Source organism: Hirsutella rhossiliensis, assembly GCF_020360975.1.
Source record: "Hirsutella rhossiliensis strain HR02 chromosome Unknown scaffold00018, whole genome shotgun sequence".
Classification (NCBI taxonomy): Eukaryota; Fungi; Ascomycota; class Sordariomycetes; order Hypocreales; family Ophiocordycipitaceae; genus Hirsutella; species Hirsutella rhossiliensis.
Window position 1 is genome coordinate 727,380 of NW_025408684.1, and position 23,981 is coordinate 751,360.

A 23,981-nucleotide genomic window follows, 5' to 3' on the forward strand; every position below is an offset into this window, starting at 1 on the left:
CCTGGCAACCTGAGAGCCTTGATATGCCGCACTTGATTTGTCTTGCTTCGGGATGGAACATTCGGGATCCGAACCATGGTCCAAATCACAGATACTGTACGAAAGCACGTATCCTCTACATCTACATGGAGGCGGTAGGATATCCGTGGCGGGTTCCACTTTTCCGGCGACGCGAGAGAATCAGCTCCCAAACGGACTCAGGATCCCTTGCGTCTTGCCATGGCCCAAGACGCCGTAGGGGCACGAGAGAGATGGACGAATAGTACATAAACCCCCGCGTTCTCCACTCTTGCTGAGGTCTCTCCCGCAACTCGCCAGTACGTACGGCCCTCTGCCATGGAAGCGCCCCAAAAGACGGTCATTGTCGGCGCCGGGCCGGTCGGCTCCCTGGCGGCCCTGTACGCAGCCCAGAGAGGCCACCAGGTCGAGGTGTACGAGCTGCGTCCAGGTATGCTTGCGGAGTGGCAATGTGTCCCTTGATCCAGCCGCCTCCTCGCCGCCATGGCCATTCTTCAACGCCAAGACGCAAGCCGCTTGTGTTCACGAGACTCTTCCTAATCGACTTCAGATCTGCGAAACCCAGGCATCGTGCCTCTCAACTTCACAAAGTCCATCAACTTGGCCGTGTCCGAGCGTGGGATACACGCCCTGCGACTGGCTGGCCACCCGACCCTCTTGAAATCCATCATGGACGCCACGATTCCCATGCGCGGCCGCATGATACACGGCAGGAGCCCCACGCGGGCTTTGTACGAGCATTCCCAAGACTACGACGCCAAAGGCCGGGTGAGAGTCATCTTTGTTACACGGTAGGCATTTGCTGAATTCGGCACCAGGCAATCTACGCAATTGACCGTTCGGGTCTCAACTCGCGCCTCCTCGATGTCCTCGACTCGATGCCCAACGTCAAGCTCTTCTTCAATCACAAGCTGACCGGAGCCGACTTCAATGCTTGCCGTGCCTGGTTTGAGGCACGAGACCAGGTCGCCTCGCCCAATGACCGTTTCAGAGAGATTGAAATTGGCTTCGACCTCATGATCGGGGCCGACGGGGCGCATTCAGCCGTGCGCTACCACATCATGAAGTTTTCCCGTATGGACTATCAACAAGAGTACATCGACACCCTCTGGTGCGAGTTCCAACTGGGCCCCCGAGAGACTGCCTCCCAGGACGACCCGTGGGCCAAATTCCAGATATCGCCAAATCACTTGCATATTTGGCCAGGCAAGGACTTTATGTTCATTGCCATACCAAGCGAGGTATTCCCCTTCTGCAGAACCAGATCTCGAATGCCTTGAGGCTGCTGACCCCGGCTCACCCTAGGACGGTTCTTTTACGTGCACCCTGTTCCTCCCAAGCAGGCAATTTGCCGAGCTGGAGAATGATCCGTGCACTCTACCCGCCTTCTTTAACCAACACTTCCCCGGCGTCACCGACTTGATACCCAGCGAAAGCCTCATCTCGTCTTTCCAGGAAAACCCCCATCTCCCGCTAATCAGCCTCAGGTGCCGCCCATACCACCATGGCTCATCCGGCATCATCATCGGCGACGCTGCCCACGCCATGGTTCCTTTCTACGGGCAAGGCATGAACGCCGGAATGGAGGATGTGCGCATTCTCTTTTCCGTGCTCGACAAGCATGTCGATGTGTCCGAGAATCATCTCAATGACAAGGGCAACGCCGCGGTCATGCTCCCTATTAGCAGGGCCAAGGCGTTGGCCGAGTACTCGGCGGTGCGAGAACCCGACGCCCATGCCATCAACGAGTTGGCGCTGCAAAACTACGTCGAGATGAGATCATCCGTCCTCTCCAAGCGGTACCGGCTTCGCAAGTTCCTCGAAGAATATATGAGCACCAATCTTCCCAGCCTCGGCTGGCATACCAAGTATTCACGGGTTAGCTTTAGCAACGAGCCCTACGCCGACATCGTCCGGCAGAGCGACCACCAGGGGAGGGTTCTATTGTGGAGTTTCGTGGGATTACTGGCCAGCCCTTTTGCCGTCACCGGACTGGCCCTCGCATGCAGACATCGCCGAACCCTCATGTCCGGCCTCTACAGCCTCCTGGGAATGAACGCAGCCCGTTCGGGCTAAGTGACGGACCTTTGGCTTCTTGGAGCAACCTGTACATTTATTTCCGGCCGCCACTGCTTCAACCATATACTCGCCGACATGGGCAACCGACCTCACAAGCTTGGGAACCCGCAAGTCGCGCTGCGGCGCGAAATTTGGAACCATGGCGCGCCTGCGGATAGAAGCATTGAGTCGGGTCGGACTGTGCAAAGTAGTAGTATGAGACCAGGGAGCATTACCGCGAGTCTGCTGTGTAAAAGATTTGATGCGTTCTGGCTGTACCCGGGGAATGTCTTATGCCTCTTCGTTGAAGTTCTGAAAAACCGCTGTAGTGTTTGGCCCGGATGGGTGCAATGGACAGAAGGGAATGCTTAGTCAGCTCAGGTCACATCCTTCTGGTAGTCTAGGAATTATCATCAGCTCGCTCCGTAGTCTGCATCACGCCAAGTTCCTTTGCGCCTCCAACTCGCAGCACTGCCTGGTTAACTGGCGGGTCAATTTCGAGTGGTCTGCTGCTGAGTGAGCCCTCGGCTCGGGGGTTCGCGTCGTCTTTCAAACGCAAGAAAGTCCCCCATCGCCACTTCAAGAGATAAGCTGGCCGGCTATCGGTGGGCTCGCTGAAATATTTGTATGTGTCCCGTCGCCACTCAATCTGCGACGCACTGCCGTACTGACTGGCTCTCGTCCTTTGTAACAAGAGCTTCCCATCACGGCGTCGAGCGTAAGGATCCTCGGGCTTAGGCCGTCGTCGCACCTGGGCACGAACCCCGAACCCGAATTCACGTTTCTCCACCTCAAACTCCTCGGCCGCTCTCGCGTGCACACTTGCCCACCATGCCTTCGATTCTCAACGTTGCAAACATGTGCTCGCACCTGCAGAATGTCTCCAAGGCACGGCTGGGCATTACTTCGGTCAAGAACACAAAGTACAACCTACGGCTTGCTCTTGCTATGCACCGCTCCGGCTTCTTCTCCGCCGTCTACCGTGGAGGCAAGTCACCACCTACGATGGAACAGATGGTCTCCGAGCCCCCCGAGGTCCTCACTACTGCAAACGTCGCTCAGTCGAGGCTATGGCTTTGCATGAAGTATTGGGACGGTCGACCCGTCCTGTCCAAGGCCACGACGGTCAGCACCCCTAGCCGCATTATGACAGCTACCATCAAGGAGCTTGACAAGCTGGCACGGGGAAGACAAACCAAGGTCAGCGGCGGCGTCGTTCGGGGATTGAACATGGGCGAGTGCATGTTCTTGGGCACATCGAACGGGGTCCTCGAGGTGAGAGAGGCACTGGATCGAAAAGTTGGAGGGATCCTTATCTGTCGCGTGTTATGAGCCGGGGGCGACGGTTCTAGAGTGTATAGTAGGCTGTTTACACCAGTAGTGTTCCCTGGTTTTCATCTCGCCACGCAATCTTGGGCCTTGCAGGAAGACCCAGAAGCAGCATCTTTTGTGACGCAGTGCAGCGAGTAAGGAAGGGGGCACGTCACGGGGGCATTCCAGACCTTTTACTGCCCAAACAGCGAGCAACCCTCTGGATTGTACAATTTACTCTACACAGCGAGCGCGATCCACCGGCTACCTAATTGTCAATGCTGTCCGTGTCAGGTATCCTAGGTATCTTGGAGAACTAAATGCGCCTCAACAAGATTGCGCCAATGAAGAAAATCATAGGAGGGACCATCAGAGCCCGGAGAGTCTGAAGTCTCGTAACCAGAGCTGCGTAATAACTGGTCTTCGATCAACTCGCCCTTTCACGCGACCCGGTGAACTGAACTGTCTCCGCTCCACCGCGGCCATGGCAGGCTATTGAAGGTTCTGCTCGGATTCAACGTTCTTTGTTTCCTGCTCTATTGGCAGCGGTGGGTGAAGGCTTGAGCCTTGCGACTCACATTGACTCTCGGCGTCCCGGGGAGAGCCATGTACCACGTCGTCCTCAATCTTTTCGTCCTTCATCGTATCTGGAGCCGTGGACTTTGATGCATTGTCAAAGATTTCTGCGACAAGCTCCTTTGCCTCAACCTCCTCATCATTAACAATGTCTGCAGTGGGCTTTGACGGGTCTGAAGAGTCCGACAATATGGCTGGCCGCTCTCCAAGTATAGCACTCTCTCGAATGTCTGCTTGCGATTTTGCCTCCGTCACATGGGCACCGGTCAATCCAGGAGCAGGCTTGTCGACTGGAGAGGCACAAGGTAGTGGCTCCACGTTGGCCGGCTGCACAGGCTGTTGACCCAGATCGAATTCCTGTGCGACGTCAATGACCTCCTCGGCTGTCTCGACACATGCAGTTTCGGGAACCGTGGCCTTTTCCGCAATTGGGTCTAAGGGGCTTGTCGCGTTTAGCAGCTCGACCTGCGATTCTGTCGGGCCGGCTTCTGGGGGGCTTGCAGCCTCCTTTTCGCCTGATTCGACACGCAGGTTGTCTTCTGGTGAATCTGGCTTTTCGGAATCTCGCGCCCGAGGCGTCGGGATCTCGCTTGCGTCCTTGGAGACGCTAATTACTCGGTGTATGGGCTCCGGCTGGGATAGCTCATGCTCGACGTCCGCAGATGTCCTGCCAGATTCCGCCTGCTGCGAGCTATTTGATTCAGACTTTATGCTCGCTTGGTCCTTGGCAAGGACCGGTCTGCGTACATTGGCCGCTTGTCGTGGATGACGCTCAGCCGCTGCTGTTGACGGGCGAGGGGCTGTCTTCTTTGGAGGTGTTGAGGGAACTTTCTCCGCTGTCTTTGACGATGAAGCCTGGGTCGGCCTCATCATTCTCGCCAGAAAACCCTCGTCAACGTGGCTGCTACGCTTCGTAGCGTTCGTGTCCGGTTCGAAAGACCTGCTGGGCGGAAGGCCAACGCTAGGCTTTGGACGGCTTATCGCAGATTTGGGCCGATTTGCCGGTTGGGCCGAGGCGGATGCTCTTGACGGGTTCGCGCGAGTAGTCGCGTGTGCGGGCGCATCCAGACTCTGTAAGCTTTCAGACTGCCGCGAGTAAGACTGCCTCGCCACGTTGCCTTTGGAAACAGACGAGGCAGTTGGAGCCGTGAGAGTGGAGGGAATGTTGACAGGCTTGGTGGTGGATTTTGGCTTCGGCTTTGAAAGAGCAGTGTCCCCGTGGCCTATTCCTTTTGAGGGTTGGGGCTTTTGAGTCGTGATCGAAGGATTGGACCTGGGCTTGGGTCCTGTGGTCGTGATTCTCGTACTGGCAGTTGTGTCCCCCCGTCTGGTGCTCAACTTCTCAACTGTTTTCTTTACGGGCTTGTTGGCGTCACTTTTCGACGCCACAACGGAAGTTTTGGCCGTTTGTGATCCGTTCGCGACCGTCTTCTTCTGAGACCCGACAGGAGCCTGGCTGCTCGCACCGGGCTTTTTCGTCACTGCTCCGGATGTCTTTGATGGCGTGGCGGAGGTGTCAGCCTGAGACTCGTCTGGTTGACGTCCTTCGATTGACGATGAGGGTGTCATGGCTCCGCTCCTGGGGGGGCTCAAGGACGAACCAGCAACCATGTCGGCCGGCTTAGGATCGGTGGATGACTGCTCCTGATCTAGTTGCTTGTCGGGATCCGTGCTCGGCTTGTCACCAACAGCGCCGGCAGGTTTGGGGGGGAGCGGTGCGTCGGAGGACGGCCGTAGGTGTTCGCTGATGGGTTCGCTGACGAACAGCCTGCGCATGGGCTTGGAGACGTCGTCTGAAGATGTCGCGGCAGGTTTATCTGGGAATGTCGAAGTAGACTCTGCGTCGGTCTCGATGCTCAAACGACGTCTAGACAAACTGGACTCTCCACTGTGATCTCGCCGGAGGCCCATGCGGCCGTCTTTTTCGATGGCGACAAAGTTTGTGCGAACCTTGGAGAGCGGTCTAGGAGACCCGGTACCATTTGCGCCTGCGAGGAGAACTTTTGATCAGCCACGCAGCCAGTGGCGTTGCATCTTGGCCGGCCAGGATAGGTGTTGGACCTGCACCAACGATGATGTGATGCGCAGATACGAGGCAGGAGAAGGGGGGAGAGAGGCATCCCGCCGATGACAAGGCAGAGACGGAGTAAGGGATTCGAGGTGAAGAGAAGGTATGGGCAGACCTCCCGTACCTACCTACGGGGTTTGCGGATGAGGTTGAGACACCAGGCGATCTCCCTCTGTCAGGTGGACTCTTGTCCCCTTTATTTTCGAACATGGCCCTCAGGTTCCTAACCTGGCTCATGGTGCCGGGCGTCGCCACGACCAGAGACGTCGATAAGAGATTGTTGGCGGTGTACGCGATGCTCCGAGAAGATGCAGGCACGGATGACGCATGGATATCTGGATGCAGCGCAGGATGCAGGCCTGGGGGAGACAAAGGGAAAACGGCCACGAAAGGGAGACGTGGTCAACAGGGGCAATTTACAGCTGCGGTCAGGGTTACTGCCGGGGTCGGCAAGGCAGGTGTTACTCTTGGCTACCGACAAGGTACCTCTGTGCAGCCAACGGCCGAGAGGGATACCTTGCCAGAGTTAAGAAATACCCGCCCGAGACTAAGCCGCGATTGCTTCTCCATACCTATAGAGTACCGTTAGACTTAATATGACTCCAGCTCCAAAGTACTTATCCAAGGGGGAATTCCATATAAAGTATTATACTAGATACTAATATCCCAAGGGGGCTCTAGTAATTATTATTTTTATATAAGGAACAACCCTCTACAACCCTCTAGAATATCTTGCAGTCTGCTATTCTACCCGGCGGTCCATATTTTTCAACATACAACAATGACGAGGACGTGTGCCTCAGCTCATTTCTCCAAGTGTTGTACAAGTCAAGAAAATAAGCGCCAACTCTCCCTCTTTTCCCTTCTTTGCATTTGCGTTACCCATGTTGCTCCTCAAAGCACGCATATACCTCCGCGTGATGTCATGCCCCTTTCAGTCAGTTCCCCTCTAGATCGCTCTCTTTTCCACCTGCCAGTCCAGAAACCTACCCAGAAAATGTCCCGTGAAAATTGTTCTGACATCTGTTCTCCTTGGAATAGAAGAAGGCGACGGGACCGCCGAGTGTCGTAGGATGCTAAAGCGCAACCGTAAAAGATAGGTTGAATCTTCGTATAGTACAAGAAACTGTAGTACAAGAAACTGGGGTGCAAGCACGATGTGCAGAACAGCTTGCCTAGCACACACAAACCAAATCTGCTCGCAAGAAGTGCTCGGCCGAACTGCTCATTTGGTTCTCTTCGCCTCGAGTTCGGCCTGATATTTGGCAATCAATTCTTTCCTGTGGCGGAACTCTTGTCAGAAAAGCTGCTTTACGAGACGTTCGGACATTGGAACCCACTGGAGATGAGGGGGTGCGGCGGCGTAGTGGCTGAACTCCATGCTGAACTCCCCCTTCCCTTGGGTCGCCGCCCGTAGCTGTGAGCTGAACCCAAACATGGCATTGAGACTGCAGTCGCAAATTAGTGTAAAGTCCTCGCTTCCAATGTCGGTGTCGTGAATAGTAGCGTTTCTCTTGTTCATGAGCATCAGAATATTGCCCTGAAATTCGTTGGGAGCCGTAATGGTCGTCTTCATCAGCGGCTCTAAGACCTGACCACCAGCATCAGGGAAGGCTTTGCGAAACGCCATTTGTGTGGCGAGATTGAAAGCATAGTCCGAGGAGTCGGTAACATGAGTGGCTCCGTCATTGACAATCATCTTCGCTCCGATGACGCGGTGGCCAAGGAGGGGACCCTTTTCGCAGGAAAGGTCGAACCCTTTGGCACAGGCCGTCAGAAACTTGTCTGGAATGTGGCCGCCCACGACCTGGCTCTCGTAGTAGTTCTCATCCGGCTTGTCGTTGGGCTCAATCCAGCCAGCCACGCGTGCAAAATCGCCGGGGCCACCGCTCTGGCGTTTCAGCAGGTAGTCGAAATCGGCACGTCGGGAAATCGTCTCTCGGTAGGCCACACGGGGCTGGCCCGTGATACAGTCCGTCTTATACTCTCGACGCAGGCGCTCGACATAAACCTCGAGATGCAGCTCGCCCATGCCTGAGATGATCGTCTCTTCACTCTCGGCGTCCACGTGTACTCGAAATGTCGGGTCCTCGCGCTGGAATCGGTTCATCGCTTTGCTGAAACTGTCCGCTTCGGTAGTGCGCTTCGGCCTGATGGACAGCGACATGACAGCGTCCGGCACGTACATGGATGACATGATGTAGGGGAGCCCCCCATCCGTGAAGGTGTCTCCCGATGCGCAGTCAACGCCGAAGACGGCACAAATCTCGCCGGCGCCAACCTCAGACACATCCTCCATCTCGTTCGAGTGCATGCGAACTATGCGTGGGATTCTGACCTTCTTGTCTGTCCTCGAGTTGTACAGGTACGATCCCTTGGTGAGCATGCCCTGGTAGACGCGGATGTATGTAAGCTGTCCAAAGTTGTTCTCCTCCAGCTTGAAGGCCAGCCCGACAAAGGGCAGCGAGTTGTATGGTACAAGCTTGACCGCCCGTTCGCCTTGGGTCTTGTCCAGGGCAGTATTCTCCACCTCGGATGGATTCGGGAGATAGTCGCAAACAGCATCGAGCATAGGTTGGACTCCCTTATCGGCCAGAGCAGATCCCATTAGGACTGGGGAGAAGGCACGTGCGGTGGTTGCTCGTCGGATGGCGGCTTTGATCTGCGACTTTGATGGTTCTTTTTCATCGAGGTAAAGTTCGGCGATCTCGTCGTCGACGTCGGCCAGCTTCTCAATCAAGACTTGGCGCTTCTCGGCAGCCAGTTCTAGTAGAGCGCCAGGTATTTGGTCGGAGACCCGAACCTTGGTTCCGCGTGGTCCTTCGAAATACAAGGCTTTCATCTCAACCAGGTCGACGACGCCCTCGAATTCGTCCTCGGCCCCAATGGGGATCTGGATAGCTGCGGCGGGCATCTTGAGCTTCGAATTGATCTGTTCCACGGCTTTCCAGGGATTGGCGCCCATGCGATCCATTTTATTGATGAAGGAGAGCCTCGGGACATTGTATCGCTTCATCTGGCGGTCGACGGTGGTGGTCTGGGACTGCACGCCGCTGACAGCGCAAAGAATCATGACGGCACCGTCCAGGACTCGAAGGGCTCGCTCGACTTCGATGGTGAAGTCAATATGGCCAGGCGTGTCAATCAAGTTGAAATGGTATGTCTTCTCCTCGCCGTCCTCTGTCTTTTTCCAGTCGCAAAACGTGGCTGCAGACTGAATCGTGATTCCCTTTTCCCGTTCCAGCTCCATGGAATCCATCTTGGCGCCCACTGAATCTTTTCCCCTAACTTCGTGGATTGCCTTGATCCGGCCAGTGTAGAAGAGAACCCTTTCCGTTGCTGTCGTCTTCCCGCTGTCGATATGGGCCTGCACTCGCGACATGTCAGCCAGAGACAGCCCTCGAAGGCGCATCGGAAGTGGAGATCTGGTTTCGTACGGCAATGCCAATGTTGCGAACTCGCGACAGCCGTTGGGCTTCTTCGGGCGCCATGTTTGCGGCAACGTACTCGGGAGTCAGGCCCGCAGCGTCTTCTTGTGCTTTTTTGAGGCTAGAGCGACGACATCAACCAACCATTCATTCCCTGTGACTCGGAGCTATCAGAGGAGCTCTTACGCCGCCTGTGCAGCGCTTGCTACGCGCATCGAGGTGTGGCCAAAGGCCCGGACAGCCTGACGGCTCGAGATAGGTGCAGCTGCCCATGATTCCCCGGTTCCCAAAACTAGTCGCTTGGTCTCCGAGAACAGAAGGCAGCTGGGCCATCGGGCGGCCCTTATCGCACTCATGATGTGTGCGATATGACTTCACGGCAAAAGGCGCGCGTCTGTCGCGAGCTTGAAATCTCGTCGACGAACATAACCTTGAAAGAAAAAAATGGAGAGCTGTCGCAGCTATCAGCCAGCCAGCTTATCGGTGGTGCCCGCAATTGCGTCGTAATTCACTTAGGCCACGTGACCACTTATCGCCCGCAAAACGCCGCCCGTGAAATCGTGTGCAGGACGCCTGATAAGTGCATTTGATAAGTTCCCACCCGACTTATCGGGTTTCCGGCCAACCAGCCCAGACATTCGCCCCGTAGGAAGGTTGCCCGATCGACCGAGATGGCCGCGGACGACTCGTACACGGCAGCTGACGAGCGCGCCCGTGCCGCCCGGAGGCGGGCATCCAGGCGAAGAAGGACGAACAGCCGGCGAACACGACGCGGAGTTACGCGGCGAAGCAGCGGAGTGGAAGGCGCGTCCCCGGCCGGTCCTCCACTTCGATCCCTGTCACGTACGGCCCCTAGGCGGCTAACAGACAAATGCGTATAGGCCTGGTGCCATACGCCTCGGGCTGCAGCAGACGGCTCGCTCTATAGCTGGCCCGACGGCGAGCTCGTAACGCCGGACAAGCTGGCGGCGTGGCTCAAAGAGGATATCCTGTTACGACGCGTTGTGCCGCCGCAGAAGAAGAAGCCGCGCGCGCGGTAAGATTAGGGCAACGGCAACGGCGAGGCCGTACAGGTACGGCAACAGCGCGAACAGGAGCAGCTCGAGGCCGCGGCCATGGCAGAGGCCGAAAGCCTGGCCGAAGCTTTGGAGGTCCCCCTGGCCGAGGCCGCCGAGCTGCTCGCTGACGACCGCGAGGGCTACGTGCCACCCACAGGCCTCGCGACGGCTGCAGTAGACCTTACCGAAGGGTCTTTGCTTACGAGGGCACTATCGACGCCTATATCGCGGCCGTTATCGAGCTATGGAGGCTCCAGGTGGCTCACGGCAACGCGAATACGGAGAATCCCGGGGCGCCGCCGTACGAGGATTCCTTGAGCAACGGGGCCGGCAGCGGGGAGCACGACCGCGCCTCCTTTAAAGACCGCGGAAGCGACGGGATCCAGGCCGGCTACCTCCCCGATGAATGGCTTCGGATCCAGGATCTCCTTCTCACTGGCGCCGCGTATACGCCGCAAAACCTCCGTACGCGAGTCGACCTCCTCTTCGGCCACTACTACCTCTTACGGGGGGAGAACCGGCGCAAGATGGAGCTTGCAGACCTATCCCTACTCGACTATCCGCCTTCGGAGGCCCGACCCCTGTGGTTGCCTGGTAAGCCTTTTACGGGACGGCAAGCTAAATAAGACGGCGAGGAAGGAGTTTATGGGCGCGCTCCGGCACAAGGACCCCTTATTCTGTACGCAAGGGGCCCTAGCACAGCTCTTCTTTTGGCGCTGGCACGTCGCCGGCGAACCGCCCCCGTCCTTCCGGCGCCGTCAGGACTGGTATCGGATCAAGGTCCTCGTCGGGCGGGACCGCGAGCAGGAGCTCTCGTACCCGACGCAGCTACAAGAGACCTGGCGTATCTTCGGCGCTGCCGGCCTTATCGCGTCGAAGAAGACGCACCTCCCGCGCAGGGTGGGCGCCCAGGACGCGGAGACCCATGGCACGTCGCTCGCCCAGATCTCGCAGGCCGGCCGCTGGAACCAGAGCGTGCTCTGCCAGGCATATCTTACGCACCTACCGCGGCAGTTCATGCGTATCGTCGCCGGCTTCTCGGCCTCCCGGGGACTACTTCCTCGCGCGTGCGGCTCACGAACCCCGTACGTCTTACAAAAGCAGCTGTGGCCGTGGATCGAGGTGGGAACCCGCTTTGAGGCGCGGGCGCGCCGGCAATGCTGGGCAGAAGGCGGTCTCGACGACGACGACCTAGCCGCTGACGGCTTCCTTAAGCTTATGCGGCGCCTGCGTATAGTACTTCTGCAGGACCTGGCCGTCCTACAGCTCCGCTACCCGTCGCTACCGTTCTTCGCCTACGCCCCTTTTGGCGGGCCCGAGTGGGACGAGTTCGCCGTCGCCGTGCGGTCCACCGCGGTAGGGGCTATGGAGCCGGTAAGCCTGCTCGTACGACGCGCGCTGCCGGAACTAAGCGGCGTCATAGAGAGCACGCGGGAGGCCCTGTTACAGAATAGTCAGCGGCTCGCCATCCGGCAGGCCCGGCTGGACGGGATTCAGGGCGGCCTCGATGCCCTCCTCCAAGGCAAGGTCCCTATCACCTTTACCGGCTACTTCGGAGCCGGGTCAGCAGAGGCGCTGGCCCCAGCCCCGGCCCCGGCCCCGTCAACAGTACCTACCTTGAATCTCAATACAGCTCCGGCCCCGGCCCCGGCCCCCGCCCCAGAGCCTCTGGTACCAGGCATGCCTATCGTCACAGCCCTGGCAAGGGTCTTTACGGTGGGGGACGTCTGGAAGGAATGGGGTGAAGGGTTTGCAGGTCAGAAGGCCGTACGGGAGCTGGAAGAGACGTGGGAAGCCGCTGGCGCCGGGAACGGGGTCAGAGTGCAGTTCTGTCGCCGGAAGGTGATCTGGGACGAGCTGTTGGCCCGTATGGCGTCCGGCAAAGGAGGCGGCCGTTGCAGAGCTAGAGCTGTTACGCGCCGGCCGAAGCGAACCGACTCGTCGACGAGCTCAAACAGCGCCGACGGCGGGGCCAGGATCGGGGCCAGGGCCAGGGCCAGATACGGGTACAGGTAGGGACCCCGTGCCCGATGACCCAGGTCCAGGCCCGGACCAGGTCCAACTCGAGGTCAGGGCCGTCGGGGCGGAGGACCCGGCTGGGAAAGCGGACCGCCCTCGTCGACGTAAGCCAGCCGCCTCGTAGAGTCTTTATACATATTTATATCCATGTAACTAGACATATTTTTGAGGATCAAAGGGCCGTAGGATCGGTGCATTACTATCTCGCAGTTCCTGTAGCCGAGCCTAGCCCCCCCATTACCCATTCGCGGCGCTGCAACGCAAATATCTCGACGGACAGTAGCCTATACGGAGTGCTCCTCGACCAAACGCGCCGCCGGTGGAGTAGTCCCCAGGCCCCGGAATGGCCTCGATTGGGCTGCTGGCCGTGGAGATATTCGCGTGCGCGGCGCCGGGCACTTATCAGATGGTAGATATGTAATCGCATACGATTTCCCGAAATTACTCCGCAAATCGACCCCACGATAAGTCCTGCTTATCATTATCAGCGTGCTGACCTAGCGGCTATCTAGGTACCTAAGGACTTGGGCTAGTAGGTAGTACCTGGACAAGCTTTAAGTGGCTGATGGTTTTAAGCTAGGTAGGCTAGGAGAAAGTTCTATACCGCCTTAAAAGATGAATAAAGCTTTCATCTTGAAGTTCAATATTATAAAACGCTTTTTGATTAATTAATTAAGTAAAAATCTCAGAAAATTCTCGCAAATAGTAGGTACTTTAGACAGGTAGGTACTTACGGAATCTCTACCTCTACCTACCTACCTACCTAGGTATCTACCTACCTACCCAAGGTACCTAGGTAAGTAAGGTACCTAAGGACCTAATCAAGCTGAATGGTAGGTACCTAGATAGGTAGGTAGGTACCTAGGTATCTCTGAAAGGGGTACGTACCTGTATGAGCTCAGCAGCCCACCCTGACGCTACGCTCCGTGGTGGTCGATGCCGTCAGCTCCCTTTGTTGAACTGACTTCCTCGATGTCACCAGAAGACCGGCCATCGCCCCTTTCGGTCCTCCAATAACCTCTCCTCCACGCGACAACGCCGTTGTTCTCGCATCCAGTCCGCGTCATGGCACCTTTTAGCCGCAGGAGCTTGGTCTCCGGGATCGCTGCTGCTTGCCTGCCCTTCGTCGTCGCGGCGTACGCGAACTCTACCTATAGCAATGCCGACATGCTACGGGCGCAACTGGCCCTCATGGGTGATCGCCCTGACGGCTGCCCACCATGGTAAGTGGACATCGGAAACCAAGCTGTATTTTGCCATCGATGCGTGTCTCTGATGCCACTCTCCCCACAGCTTCAACTGCCTCTTACCGGCGCATACGTGTGCTCAATACGCAGGATGCAACGAATATAATGGCAAATGCGACTGCCCGGATGGTTTTGGGGGCGACGATTGTCTCGAGCCGCGTATGTCCACGTCCAGGCGCACTCACTCTTCTCCCTTGCCCCACCAACATGCTGCCAAACGCCCTACTGACCTGACGCCCATACGCTCCCAGTCTGTGGCTCCCTGGGTCGAGGAAAGGATAGGCCCATGCGCTCTGACGAGACGTGCAACTGCGATGACGGCTGGACCGGTATCAACTGCAATGTGTGTACGCAGGATGAGGCCTGCAATGCCCTAACGGAGACGGGACACGGCGGTGTCTGCTACCAAAACGGCGAGGTTGTCAAGCACAATCATCAAATATGCAAGGTCACGAACAAGCAAATCACCACTCTCCTCGGCAAGCAAAAGCCTGAAGTGACATTCAGCTGCCAGAAGAGGCAAGGGAAGTGTGATTTTCAGTGTGAGCAAAGCCCTTGCCCAGTCCGCCGACCAGCACCTCGAAACTCGCGCTGACAACAAGCCTGCAGTCTGGGTCGACGCCGTTGAATCGTTCTACTGTCACTTGACTGGCTGCCAGTCTAGCGCGAACTTTGATGAGACCAAGAACAGCACTTCGTACAAGTGTGACCACATGAGCTGCAGTTGCATTCCGGGGCGCATGCTTTGCGGCAAAGATGGCTCGGTCGACCTTGGTGACTTCCTCAAGCAATCGATTCAGGGCCCGGGCGGATTCGAATGCGCCTCGAAAGCGGGCGGATCCCACGACTGTGCATTCAGGGAGCCCGAGATGGACAAGCTCATCCACCAATTGATCGGCGACTCGAGCATTCTCCTGGATTGCCGGGCGGGCGAGTGCCTGTATGAAACCGAGGTGCCGGGTTACAGGCGCCCAGTGAAGCAAATCAACACGCCGCTTATCGCCGGTGTGATTGCGGGCTGCGCTCTATTTGTCGTTGCCGTCATCATACTGACGTGGTTCCTTTCACGCCGCAAACTCAAGTACGGAGCTATTCGCCTCGACGATTCCGACGACGAAGGCACCAAGCTCATGACCGACCATAAACCAGCGGCATTGTACTTTGAGAATGTGTCCTACTCGCTCAACGGCAAGAAAATACTCTCTCGTGTTCAAGGCATCAGCCTCCCGGGCGAGGTGATGGCCATCATGGGTGCTTCTGGCGCCGGGAAAACGACGTTTCTCGATATTTTAGCCCGCAAGAACAAACGTGGTCAAGTCTCTGGCGACTTCTATGTCAACGGCGAAAAGGTCAGTGATAATGAATTCAGAAACGTCGTTGGATTTGTCGACCAGGAGGACACCATGCTCCCGACGCTCACAGTTCACGAAACGATTCTCAACAGTGCGCTGCTGCGACTGCCGCGAGACATGAGCCGTGCTTCCAAGGAGCAGAGAGTGTTTGAAGTGGAAAAAGAGTTGGGCATCTACCACATTCGCGACTCGCTCATAGGTTCTGAGGAAGGCAAGGGCCGCGGGATTTCCGGTGGTGAGAAGCGACGCGTTGGCATTGCCTGCGAGCTTGTCACGAGTCCTTCCATTCTGTTTCTGGATGAACCCACGAGCGGACTGGACTCTTTCAATGCCTACAACGTCGTCGAGTGCCTTGTCACACTGGCCAAGAGCTACAAGAGAACCGTTATCTTCACCATTCACCAACCGCGATCCAACATCGTGGCGCTTTTTGACAGGCTCTTACTCCTGGCCAAGGGGAAAACTGTCTACTCCGGGCCCTTTTCGCAATGCCAAGCATACTTCGATACTATCGGATACGAATGCCCGCCCGGGTTCAACATCGCCGATTACCTCGTCGACCTCACCATGCATGCTGGGAGCAGCGTAGCCTTTGACGACGGGGCTGTCGTAGCTGATGCTGCCAGCGTGGGCCCGAGCAGCACAAAGGCAGTCAAGTCGATAGCCAGCATCTCTGGGACAAGTACGGGGGAGGACAGCAACGCCGAGCCATACACGTCTCCACGGCCGAAAAACTGGCGTCGTGATTCGGTCAAGATGCGGCAGGAGCGAGAGTTATTCACGCGCAGGAAGCAAGCGATAGACACCGCCGCCTCGTCGGACGCCGGGGGCGAGGAGGTCGGCGTTTATCGTCTCCAAACGAACCCTGCTGCCAACCTCCTTCCGCCTCAGGCGCCGGAAGACCCCCACGATCTACCACCGTCGGCAGTCACTGGCACTGATTTAGACATTATGACGCAGTCCTTCGCCCGCTCCGACATTGCCAGCAGCACGCGCGAGGAGATCAGGCAGGCTGTTTCTACGGCCGAAGAAGCCAACAGGCCAAACTCCCGTTATGATCCCGAGGGTCCCCACGTCGACGTCAACACGAGCGCTGTAGGGAAGGGCTACGCTCGCATCGGCTACTTTCGCCAGTTCCTGATCCTCTCAGTGAGAACATGGAAGAACCTGTACCGGAACCCGATGCTCATGCTTACCCACTATGCCATCGCCATCATCTTGGCGGTCTTTTCCGGATATTTGTTCTACGGACTCACGGACGATATCCCTGGCTTTCAGAACCGCCTGGGCCTCTTCTTCTTCCTTCTAGCTCTGTTCGGCTTCAGCACGCTTACAAGTCTCAACGTCTTTGCGACTGAGCGCCTCCTCTTCGTGCGCGAGCGGGCCAACGGATACTACGCCCCTGCCACGTACTTCACGGCCAAGGTCCTCTTTGACATAATCCCGCTGAGAATCATTCCTCCGATTCTCATGGGATCCATTATATATCCCATGACCGGTTTGGTCCCCGATTCAGCCCACTTCTTCAAATTCATGCTGGTCCTGGTGCTGTTCAACTTGGCCGCCGCGGCCATATGTCTCTTCATCGGGATTGTGTGCAAAGACGGAAGTGTCGCCAACTTGATTGGAAGCTTGGTGATGTTGTTCAGTCTCCTCTTTGCCGGATTCCTGCTCAACCACGACGCCACACCTGCCGGAGCACTATGGCTGCAGACCCTGTCCATCTTTCACTATGGTTTCGAGTCTCTCATCGTCAACGAAGTGGTGGAGCTCACCCTTGTCGACAAGAAGTATGGACTGGACATCACCGTTCCGGGCGCCGCCATTCTCAGTTCTTTTGGATTCGACAATAGCGCACTTTGGGCCGACATTCGAAATCTCGGCATCTTTGCTCTCTCATTCATCATTCTAGCGTACGCAGCCATGCATGTTCTCCTTGTTGAGAAGCGATAGGACTGTGGCGCGATATGCGATATTAGCCCACGTCGGCCACTGAATGGAGCACATGGAAGGACTACCTGTAAACCTCGAAGGGTAAGTATTTTTCATACCAGTTACGATGTAAATCAAGGCAAGCGGGCTGCGCCCTCTGGACAGCGGCGTTGGAAAGGGTTAGAGTCTAAGAACATTGCTTGAAGAGGGGTACGAGTCCTTGGATTGATTGTGCGCTGGCTGTTGCTACCTGTACATTGACGTAGATCACGAACTCGCAGTTTCAGTGCGAGACAAGCCACTATACCATCTTCCCGCCTGTGAGATCCTCTGCAATCTTTTTGTGTCGGTTGACGGACCGGTCATACTCAGTCTCATAGTAAGCCATGAGTTTGGTCGAAGAGCCCGAGGTAGCCTCTAACATGTTGGCGATGGAGGGTGGCTTGCCATAGATGCCCCAGATATTCCCGGTGGTGCCGTACCGATTGTTGGCTCGACTCTGCATCGAGAAATAGTCCTCATGGAATATCCGGTCGATTTCGGCCTTGAGCTCGTTTTCCTGAACAATGAAGCCGGATGCGCTTATGTACAGCTCCATGAGTGCATCGCGGCGGGCCTCGCGCTTGGCGCTCTCCCGAGCCAACACCTTAGTGCGGCTCCGGTCAGCACGCGAGAAGCGCTCAGGGTCCGGGTATACTTTGGTGTCCAGCATCGCGTCAAGGACAGTGGTCCGAGTCAATCGCTCATCCTCCCGCTCCGGCGCCTCTGCAGCTCGTCTGTGTTCTTCGAATTTGCTGGTCACGCGATGGTGGCGAACATTGTCGCTCTTGGTTCGCCGCTTCCAGAGGGCTCGCAAGCCGGACTTGAGGTTGTTTCTTCTGGTTTCTGCCAATTCATATTTCCATTTCTGGGCTTCGTTTGACGGCTCGAGATGATTGGTCGGCTCCGGGGCGGTACGTTGAATGTACTCGGGGCGTATTTTCTTGTTACCTTCGAGCCGTGGAAATATTTCACGAGGAACAGGCAGATGGCCTCGAACGCGTGGTAGCCTTTTCTCTTCCGACTGAGGGGGACTCGAGAGGCGGATGTAAGAGGGAGATTCGGGGGGGATGGAATTTGAGCGGATGGGCTGCGTGGTCGAGAAGGCTCGAGATGCTCCGAAGAGATGGATAAGAGCAGGTCGAATGCACGGTCCAGTGGAGGGGAGAGACGGGAGAGACATCTTGGCGAGTCTCTTCAGGTCCCGTTGCGATGCTTCATTGGGCGGCGAAAGTAAGTAAAGGCTTTCTACCACCTGGGCGAAGTTGTAAATTGGAGCTGGCGGATTATCCACCCCCGACCTCCGATGCGCAGTAGGTGAAGGTCGGCAGCCACTGGTTTGCGAAAAGGGGGGGCCTCTTATCGATACTCAATTTTTTTCCCAGTCAATTTGGCGCGCACACACAGCCGTTTTAGCAACCCATCACAGCCTACTCACTCATTCACCGCACTTCATTTCCACTTCCTCGAGCGGTTGACGAGGTGAACGCATCGCCATGGGTACTGGAAAGAAGGAAGCCACTAGGCGTGTCCGCCAGGGCAAGACCGGCGATGGCCTCGGCAATGTTCGTGTCAAGGGCGAAAACTTTTATCGGTATGTACTTCCCAATGCTGTGCTGCCTGGCGCGGACGACAGCGGCCGGCTGACGAGACCGCAGCGATGCGAAAAAGGTCAAGACCCTGAGCATGTACAAGGATGGACAGGTGCAAAGAAATGCCGATGGACAGATCACCAAGGCTGCGTCGTACCAGTCGCGGGATGTGCCGAAGGCTCGAATCGAACCGAACCGCAGGTGGTTCACCAACACACGAGTCGTCTCGCAAGATACCTTAAAGGCGTTCCGCGAGGCCATGGCGGAAAAGGCAAACGACCCGTACCAGGTCCTTCTCAAGTCAAACAAGCTCCCTATGAGCCTCATTCGCGACGGCCAAGACTCCAATGGCATCAAGCAGCACAAAGCCAAGATGACCGTGGAGAGCTCTCCTTTTGCCGGGGTCTTTGGGCCCAAAGCTCAGCGCAAGCGCGTGAAATTAGGCGTCGGGAGCCTGGCTGACCTGGCCGACGACACGGAAAAAAGCATGGACTCGTATCAAGATCGAATGGAGCAGGCAAAACTGTTGAGCGGCACGTCCGGCCAAGATGGTGAAGGCTCAGTCTCAATGGCCATCGAGCCCGTTTTCGACAAGGGCCAGAGCAAAAGAATCTGGAACGAGCTGTACAAGGTCATCGACTCCTCCGACGTCGTCATACACGTGCTCGACGCGCGAGATCCCGTGGGAACTCGCTGCAGAAGCGTCGAGAAATATCTCAAGGAGGAAGCACCGCACAAGCATTTGATCTTCGTTCTGAACAAATGTGATCTGGTTCCGACTAGCGTTGCGGTAAGTTTTGTTCAGCGTTTATCATCCTGCTTCAACACCGAAGGCACCCAATGTTCTTTGTCAGGACTCCTTCGACAATATGTTGTCCAAGTGGAGGTTGTCTGTTATAACATTGGGAGATTGATAATTGCCATTCTCGAAGGCCCTAGCTTCTTGTTGGTGGCTGACGGAGGCCGTTCTGGTCGCCGTCATGAGATGGTACGCGGGTCAAATGAGTTGAAACTTGCGGATGTCTTTCACGTGAAAGACAACGACCGGGGGTTTCTTAGTGATGGCTTGCACATTTCTTGTTGAATTTGATCACTTCTCTTGCGTTAAGCTCTTGGGACTAACAAGACGTTCGCAGGCTGGATGGGTGCGCAGTCTCTCCAAGGAATATCCGACACTTGCTTTCCACGCTAGCATTACCAACTCGTTCGGCAAGGGTTCTCTGATTCAGCTTCTTCGACAATTCTCCAGTCTCCATTCGGACAGGAAGCAGATATCTGTGGGATTGATCGGGGGGCCCAATACCGGGAAGTCGTCCATCATTAACACCCTGCTGAAGAAAAAGGTGTGCACTGTTGCTCCCATTCCCGGGGAGACCAAGGTGTGGCAATACGTGAGCCTCATGAAGCGCATTTATCTCATCGACTGCCCCGGTGTCGTCCCCCCCTCAAGCACGGACACGCCTACGGATCTGGTACTACGAGGAGTTGTGCGCGTGGAAAAAGTGGAGCACCCGGAGCAGTACATATCTGCTCTCCTGAGCCGGGTGAAACGCCAGCACATGGAGAGGACTTATGAGCTCAAGGGCTGGGAGAATGCCACTGAGCTCCTGGAACTACTTGCGAGAAAGGGTGGTCGGTTGCTCCGTGGGGGAGAACCAGACTTGGACGGAGTGGCAAAGATGATGTTGAACGACTTCATGAGGGGCAAGATTCCATGGTTTACGCCCGCTCCCACGGCGGAAGGCGAGGAAACGGATTCCGTGGCGGGGCGCAACGGCAGGCTGGGGGAAATGCCCCGGAAGCGAAGTCGAGCCGAGTCTCTGGGTAAGCTGGACACACCATCGGCCATGGAGCCGGCAATCGGATCCGAGACGGGGAGCGACGAAGTATTCGGGGGATTCGGCTGTGATACCGAGGAGGCGCAGTCGTGAAGTCGTTGACTTGAGGCGATGGCAGCGTTTGCACAAAATGATGGAGGGTATTTTGTGATGCGCAGTGTCTTGTTCAGCCACAACTTTGTCGCCGACAAGAGGCGAAATGCTTTTTGGACACGATACGACCCGGCCGACCAGCAACGCACCTGCGGCGCTGACATACATGGATGGACGACGTGAGTCTCAGGTCGTTAAACGGGCTCCGCGTTGCTTCGGCCAGTCTGGGCCCAGGAGTGCCCTCAGATAGCACCCAGGCACTGGGGATCTATGGGCATCCTTTCTCGCGGCTATCCCAACGAACCAGCCATACGCAATCTCACGCGGCCGACAGGAACCGACCCAAAGCCCACGTGGAGCTTGCGAGGCCAAGGATGGCATGGGACAGACCATTACGCACGCACATGAACGAGGAGTGGGCACCGTTCGTTCCCGCGGTATCAGACTCGGCTCTTAACTGCCCCGCGACTGGAGCGACTTGGCGAGCCCAGAGCCGTGTTGCGGCAGCCAAGGCGGACGGCTAAATTGCTTGGCCGGTGGTCGTGGCGGGCCATCAACCGCCTCTCCCTCCTGCCGGCCGTTTTGAGATCAACGACGCTCATCTTGTCCCCAAGCCGCCTGCGTTGAACATGTCAATCATCCGGGCGGGTGGGCTGAGCAGCCGCTGTTCAGCCGATGCCGGGCAAAGTCGAGCTTAAATGGCCGCTCCCCGCGTCGGTCGTCGGCCGCCTCGCGGGGGAGAGCAGCAACTCTGACGGGTTGTGGTGGTTCAGCACGTAGGAGCGGCGACTTGACGCCGAGTGTCGGGAAACCATTATATGATTAACCCCAAAGAATCTCCGCCTTCATCGCTGCTCAACAATGTCGTATCCTTCACGTCCACGGTGCGACACGTTGTCCCGCATGGCTCCCAGGCTGCCGAGCCGCCAACCAGGAACTGAGTGATGGATAATTCGCTTCTGTTTCTGATCAAATTGCCCAATGCACCGCGTCATTCGGGGTGGTCAGGGTGATACGGGGGTCTCATCGGCAACATGGGAAGCTTGGCAGCTCTAGGCCCAACATAGCGTGCAAGCCCCAGCTGCGTTTGTGGGACGCGCGAGAAAAAGGGAGGAGGCTGCGTCTTGGGTGTACCGTTCCCCGTGTCCTGAAGGGGGTCTAAAAATCACAGGACAAAGAGCTCATTGTTCGGCGTCCAGGGGCTCCGGGGAGGATACAGCCGACTCTGACGGCCGGCCGGCCTGTCGGGGGCCCCTGCGACAGTCGAGGCAACGTCTCTCTGTTCTTCACTCGCCAGGTATTACTTCAATCAAAGGTCCGTCGCGTTGCGTACCAGACAACTCTGCCGGCCAACACGCCCGACGTCCTTGTTGCACGGCCTGGACGCGGTGCCCCGGTGGCCCCCATGCGGAGCTGAGCCGCCCCTTCGCCAAGCTGAACATTGTCTCGGCCCTGCTGCGTGTCTCTGGTGGTGCGGATATTTCACCCGCGGCCGGCAGATGCACGCGCTGTGTACTCTGTACGGCACCTCCAGCCTTTTACACGGCCTTTCGCCAGAAGCCGAACAGCCAGTTCGCGACAAGGAATCGGTCCGTTTTTCAGCGTGTGGCTTCATCCGACCTTTGACGTTCCTGTAGACAAATAAAGTCGTGTATTCTCGCCACTTTGCGGCAAGATCAACGCCCGTGGTATTTGCGGCGCCCTCGCGGTGGTCACTTCAGAGTCCAAGACGCAGAGGCCTGGCTCTCGCCGGCATATATACGCGTCGAGCCACCATTGCCTTCTTCTCTGGGAGCTTCAAATGCTCCATATAGTCTCTACCTTTTCTCGCGCAGTGGTTTCCAGGCGTGGAATCCCTAGAGCACTGTCACACTCTCTCGCTCTGTGGGCAGGCAAGCATCCAGGTACAATGATACCATTATTATTGTCTCTCGGCACGCATGTCGTGGCCAATGCTTTGGCCGTTGGCAAGTCGGGCTGTCCGCTACACTTGACTGTCGGCGGCGCCGTTTCTGGTCCCGTGGGCCAAATCGCCAGCGGTCAGGCCAGAGCAGGCACGGGCATCGAGGCGGCAACGTTTGAACTTCGTGGGAGCCATCTGGTTGATTCCCATGGCCGGGGCTGTTGGTGGACCCGTAAGTCCCGAGGGGCATCCATCTAGCCCGACTCAGTTGGCCTCTTGCCCCTGCTGACGATGCTCGGGATGCCAGCTCCCACAGGTATTCTGCAGTGCGACGACGGACAGAAGCCGGACAACGGATTCACGATTGGCTGCGACGGCACCGTCCACTACAACAACCAAACAGCCTTCCACGAATGCGGGACAGCGGACCGGGATCAGCACAACATCTACCTCGAACCCAAGGGCGTCAACTGTGCGCCAGCGGCGCTCAAGGCAGACTCGTGCGCCCAAGCCAACTGTTCCTCTTCGCCGCCAATGACGAAGCCGGCGCCGACGCCCCCAAAGACTTGCCCTGCAGACCTCGGCGGGCCCTTTGAGTTCCCCCACCTCATCGTGCCCGTGGACAGGGCTCAGCCCGACAGGGTTGCCGGCACGTCCTACTTTGGCGAGGCGTCGTCGACCGTTTCCTCCATCTTCAACTTCGACATCCCCTCTGGCGACCGTGGCAAGAGCTGCAGCCTTGTCTTCTTGTTTCCCCAGCAGAGTCATCTCGACACATCCTCGTCCACTGTCGCCGGCACCGGCCAGTTACAGTTCACAGCGCTCCGGTCTGCCGCCTCGAAGAATAGCACGTACAACACCAAGCCGGCCGAGGACCGGTCCTTGCTCAACGTGACCGCGGTCCCGGGAAACAACTACACCGTCGACTCGTTTGACTGCCCCGCGGGCCAGCAAGTCACCATTGAGATGTCGGCTGCCGAGCACACCAGTCTCAGGTACTTCCAGGACTCTAATTCATCGCCCATCGGGCTGTACATTACCAAGTGCTAGATGTCGTGGCAGGAGGCGTGTTGATGGGTCATTTGCAGCTCGCCTCGGCTCGCTTGTTGCTTACCACTTGAGGGCCGAACGTGGTTGTTTATTGGAATACGTCTTGCCTGCGGCAAATTGTACGATTAGTCCACATGCAGATTGTACGATACTCGAGGCTTTTAAACGCAAACGATTGCCAGTCGTTGGCCGCCCCGGACTGTCTGGACGCAGCCAATCAGGGGATTGCGGGAGCGCCCGAAGTTGCAAAGGGGAAAAACCACGGGAGCTTTATTATTTGCCCAGTCACGTGTCGACTCGCTGCCGCTGGAGACCTTTGATGAAAGAACTCGAGCGACGACTTTCGCCGCTTCTCCCAGTTCCGACGTTCATAAAGCTTCGCCCCTCTCTCCGTGGACC

The 23,981-nt window shown here is 57.0% G+C and overlaps 8 protein-coding genes across 8 annotated transcripts; 6 read left to right on the forward strand and 2 right to left on the reverse strand.

Moving 5' to 3' along the window:
• Window positions 1-336: 336 nt before the first annotated feature.
• Window positions 337-2,094, forward strand: HRG_11024 (FAD binding domain-containing protein; the record flags this gene model as incomplete). The annotated part of the gene is made up of 5 exons (XM_044869494.1): window positions 337-448; window positions 569-786; window positions 837-1,259; window positions 1,324-1,649; window positions 1,707-2,094. 5 exons carry the CDS (start codon window positions 337-339, stop codon window positions 2,092-2,094), a joined length of 1,467 nt encoding a protein of 488 aa, XP_044715445.1.
• An 813-nt stretch (window positions 2,095-2,907) lies between these two features.
• HRG_11025 (ribosomal protein s8 domain-containing protein) lies at window positions 2,908-3,408 on the forward strand (the record flags this gene model as incomplete). The annotated part of the gene is made up of 1 exon (XM_044869495.1): window positions 2,908-3,408. One exon carries the CDS (start codon window positions 2,908-2,910, stop codon window positions 3,406-3,408), a length of 501 nt encoding a protein of 166 aa, XP_044715446.1.
• A 3,848-nt stretch (window positions 3,409-7,256) lies between these two features.
• Window positions 7,257-9,674, reverse strand: HRG_11026 (elongation factor tu GTP binding domain-containing protein; the record flags this gene model as incomplete). The annotated part of the gene is made up of 4 exons (XM_044869496.1): window positions 7,257-7,311; window positions 7,372-9,398; window positions 9,469-9,580; window positions 9,646-9,674. 4 exons carry the CDS (start codon window positions 9,672-9,674, stop codon window positions 7,257-7,259), a joined length of 2,223 nt encoding a protein of 740 aa, XP_044715447.1.
• Window positions 9,675-10,130: 456 nt separating this feature from the next.
• HRG_11027 (centromere DNA-binding protein complex CBF3 subunit) lies at window positions 10,131-12,533 on the forward strand (the record flags this gene model as incomplete). The annotated part of the gene is made up of 4 exons (XM_044869497.1): window positions 10,131-10,302; window positions 10,372-10,495; window positions 10,675-11,111; window positions 11,206-12,533. 4 exons carry the CDS (start codon window positions 10,131-10,133, stop codon window positions 12,531-12,533), a joined length of 2,061 nt encoding a protein of 686 aa, XP_044715448.1.
• A 1,068-nt stretch (window positions 12,534-13,601) lies between these two features.
• On the forward strand, window positions 13,602-17,088 carry HRG_11028 (ABC-2 type transporter domain-containing protein; the record flags this gene model as incomplete). Its single annotated transcript, XM_044869498.1, has 5 exons — window positions 13,602-13,759; window positions 13,830-13,942; window positions 14,035-14,325; window positions 14,393-15,972; window positions 16,027-17,088. 5 exons carry the CDS (start codon window positions 13,602-13,604, stop codon window positions 17,086-17,088), a joined length of 3,204 nt encoding a protein of 1,067 aa, XP_044715449.1.
• Window positions 17,089-17,368: 280 nt separating this feature from the next.
• On the reverse strand, window positions 17,369-18,289 carry HRG_11029 (uncharacterized protein; the record flags this gene model as incomplete). Its single annotated transcript, XM_044869499.1, has 2 exons — window positions 17,369-18,049; window positions 18,107-18,289. The coding sequence occupies 2 exons, from the start codon at window positions 18,287-18,289 to the stop codon at window positions 17,369-17,371; spliced, it is 864 nt and encodes a 287-aa protein (XP_044715450.1).
• Window positions 18,290-18,602: 313 nt separating this feature from the next.
• Window positions 18,603-20,629, forward strand: HRG_11030 (50S ribosome-binding GTPase; the record flags this gene model as incomplete). The annotated part of the gene is made up of 3 exons (XM_044869500.1): window positions 18,603-18,700; window positions 18,765-19,488; window positions 19,835-20,629. The coding sequence occupies 3 exons, from the start codon at window positions 18,603-18,605 to the stop codon at window positions 20,627-20,629; spliced, it is 1,617 nt and encodes a 538-aa protein (XP_044715451.1).
• A 1,909-nt stretch (window positions 20,630-22,538) lies between these two features.
• Window positions 22,539-23,582, forward strand: HRG_11031 (GPI anchored cell wall protein; the record flags this gene model as incomplete). Its single annotated transcript, XM_044869501.1, has 2 exons — window positions 22,539-22,764; window positions 22,840-23,582. The coding sequence occupies 2 exons, from the start codon at window positions 22,539-22,541 to the stop codon at window positions 23,580-23,582; spliced, it is 969 nt and encodes a 322-aa protein (XP_044715452.1).
• Window positions 23,583-23,981: the final 399 nt, after the last annotated feature.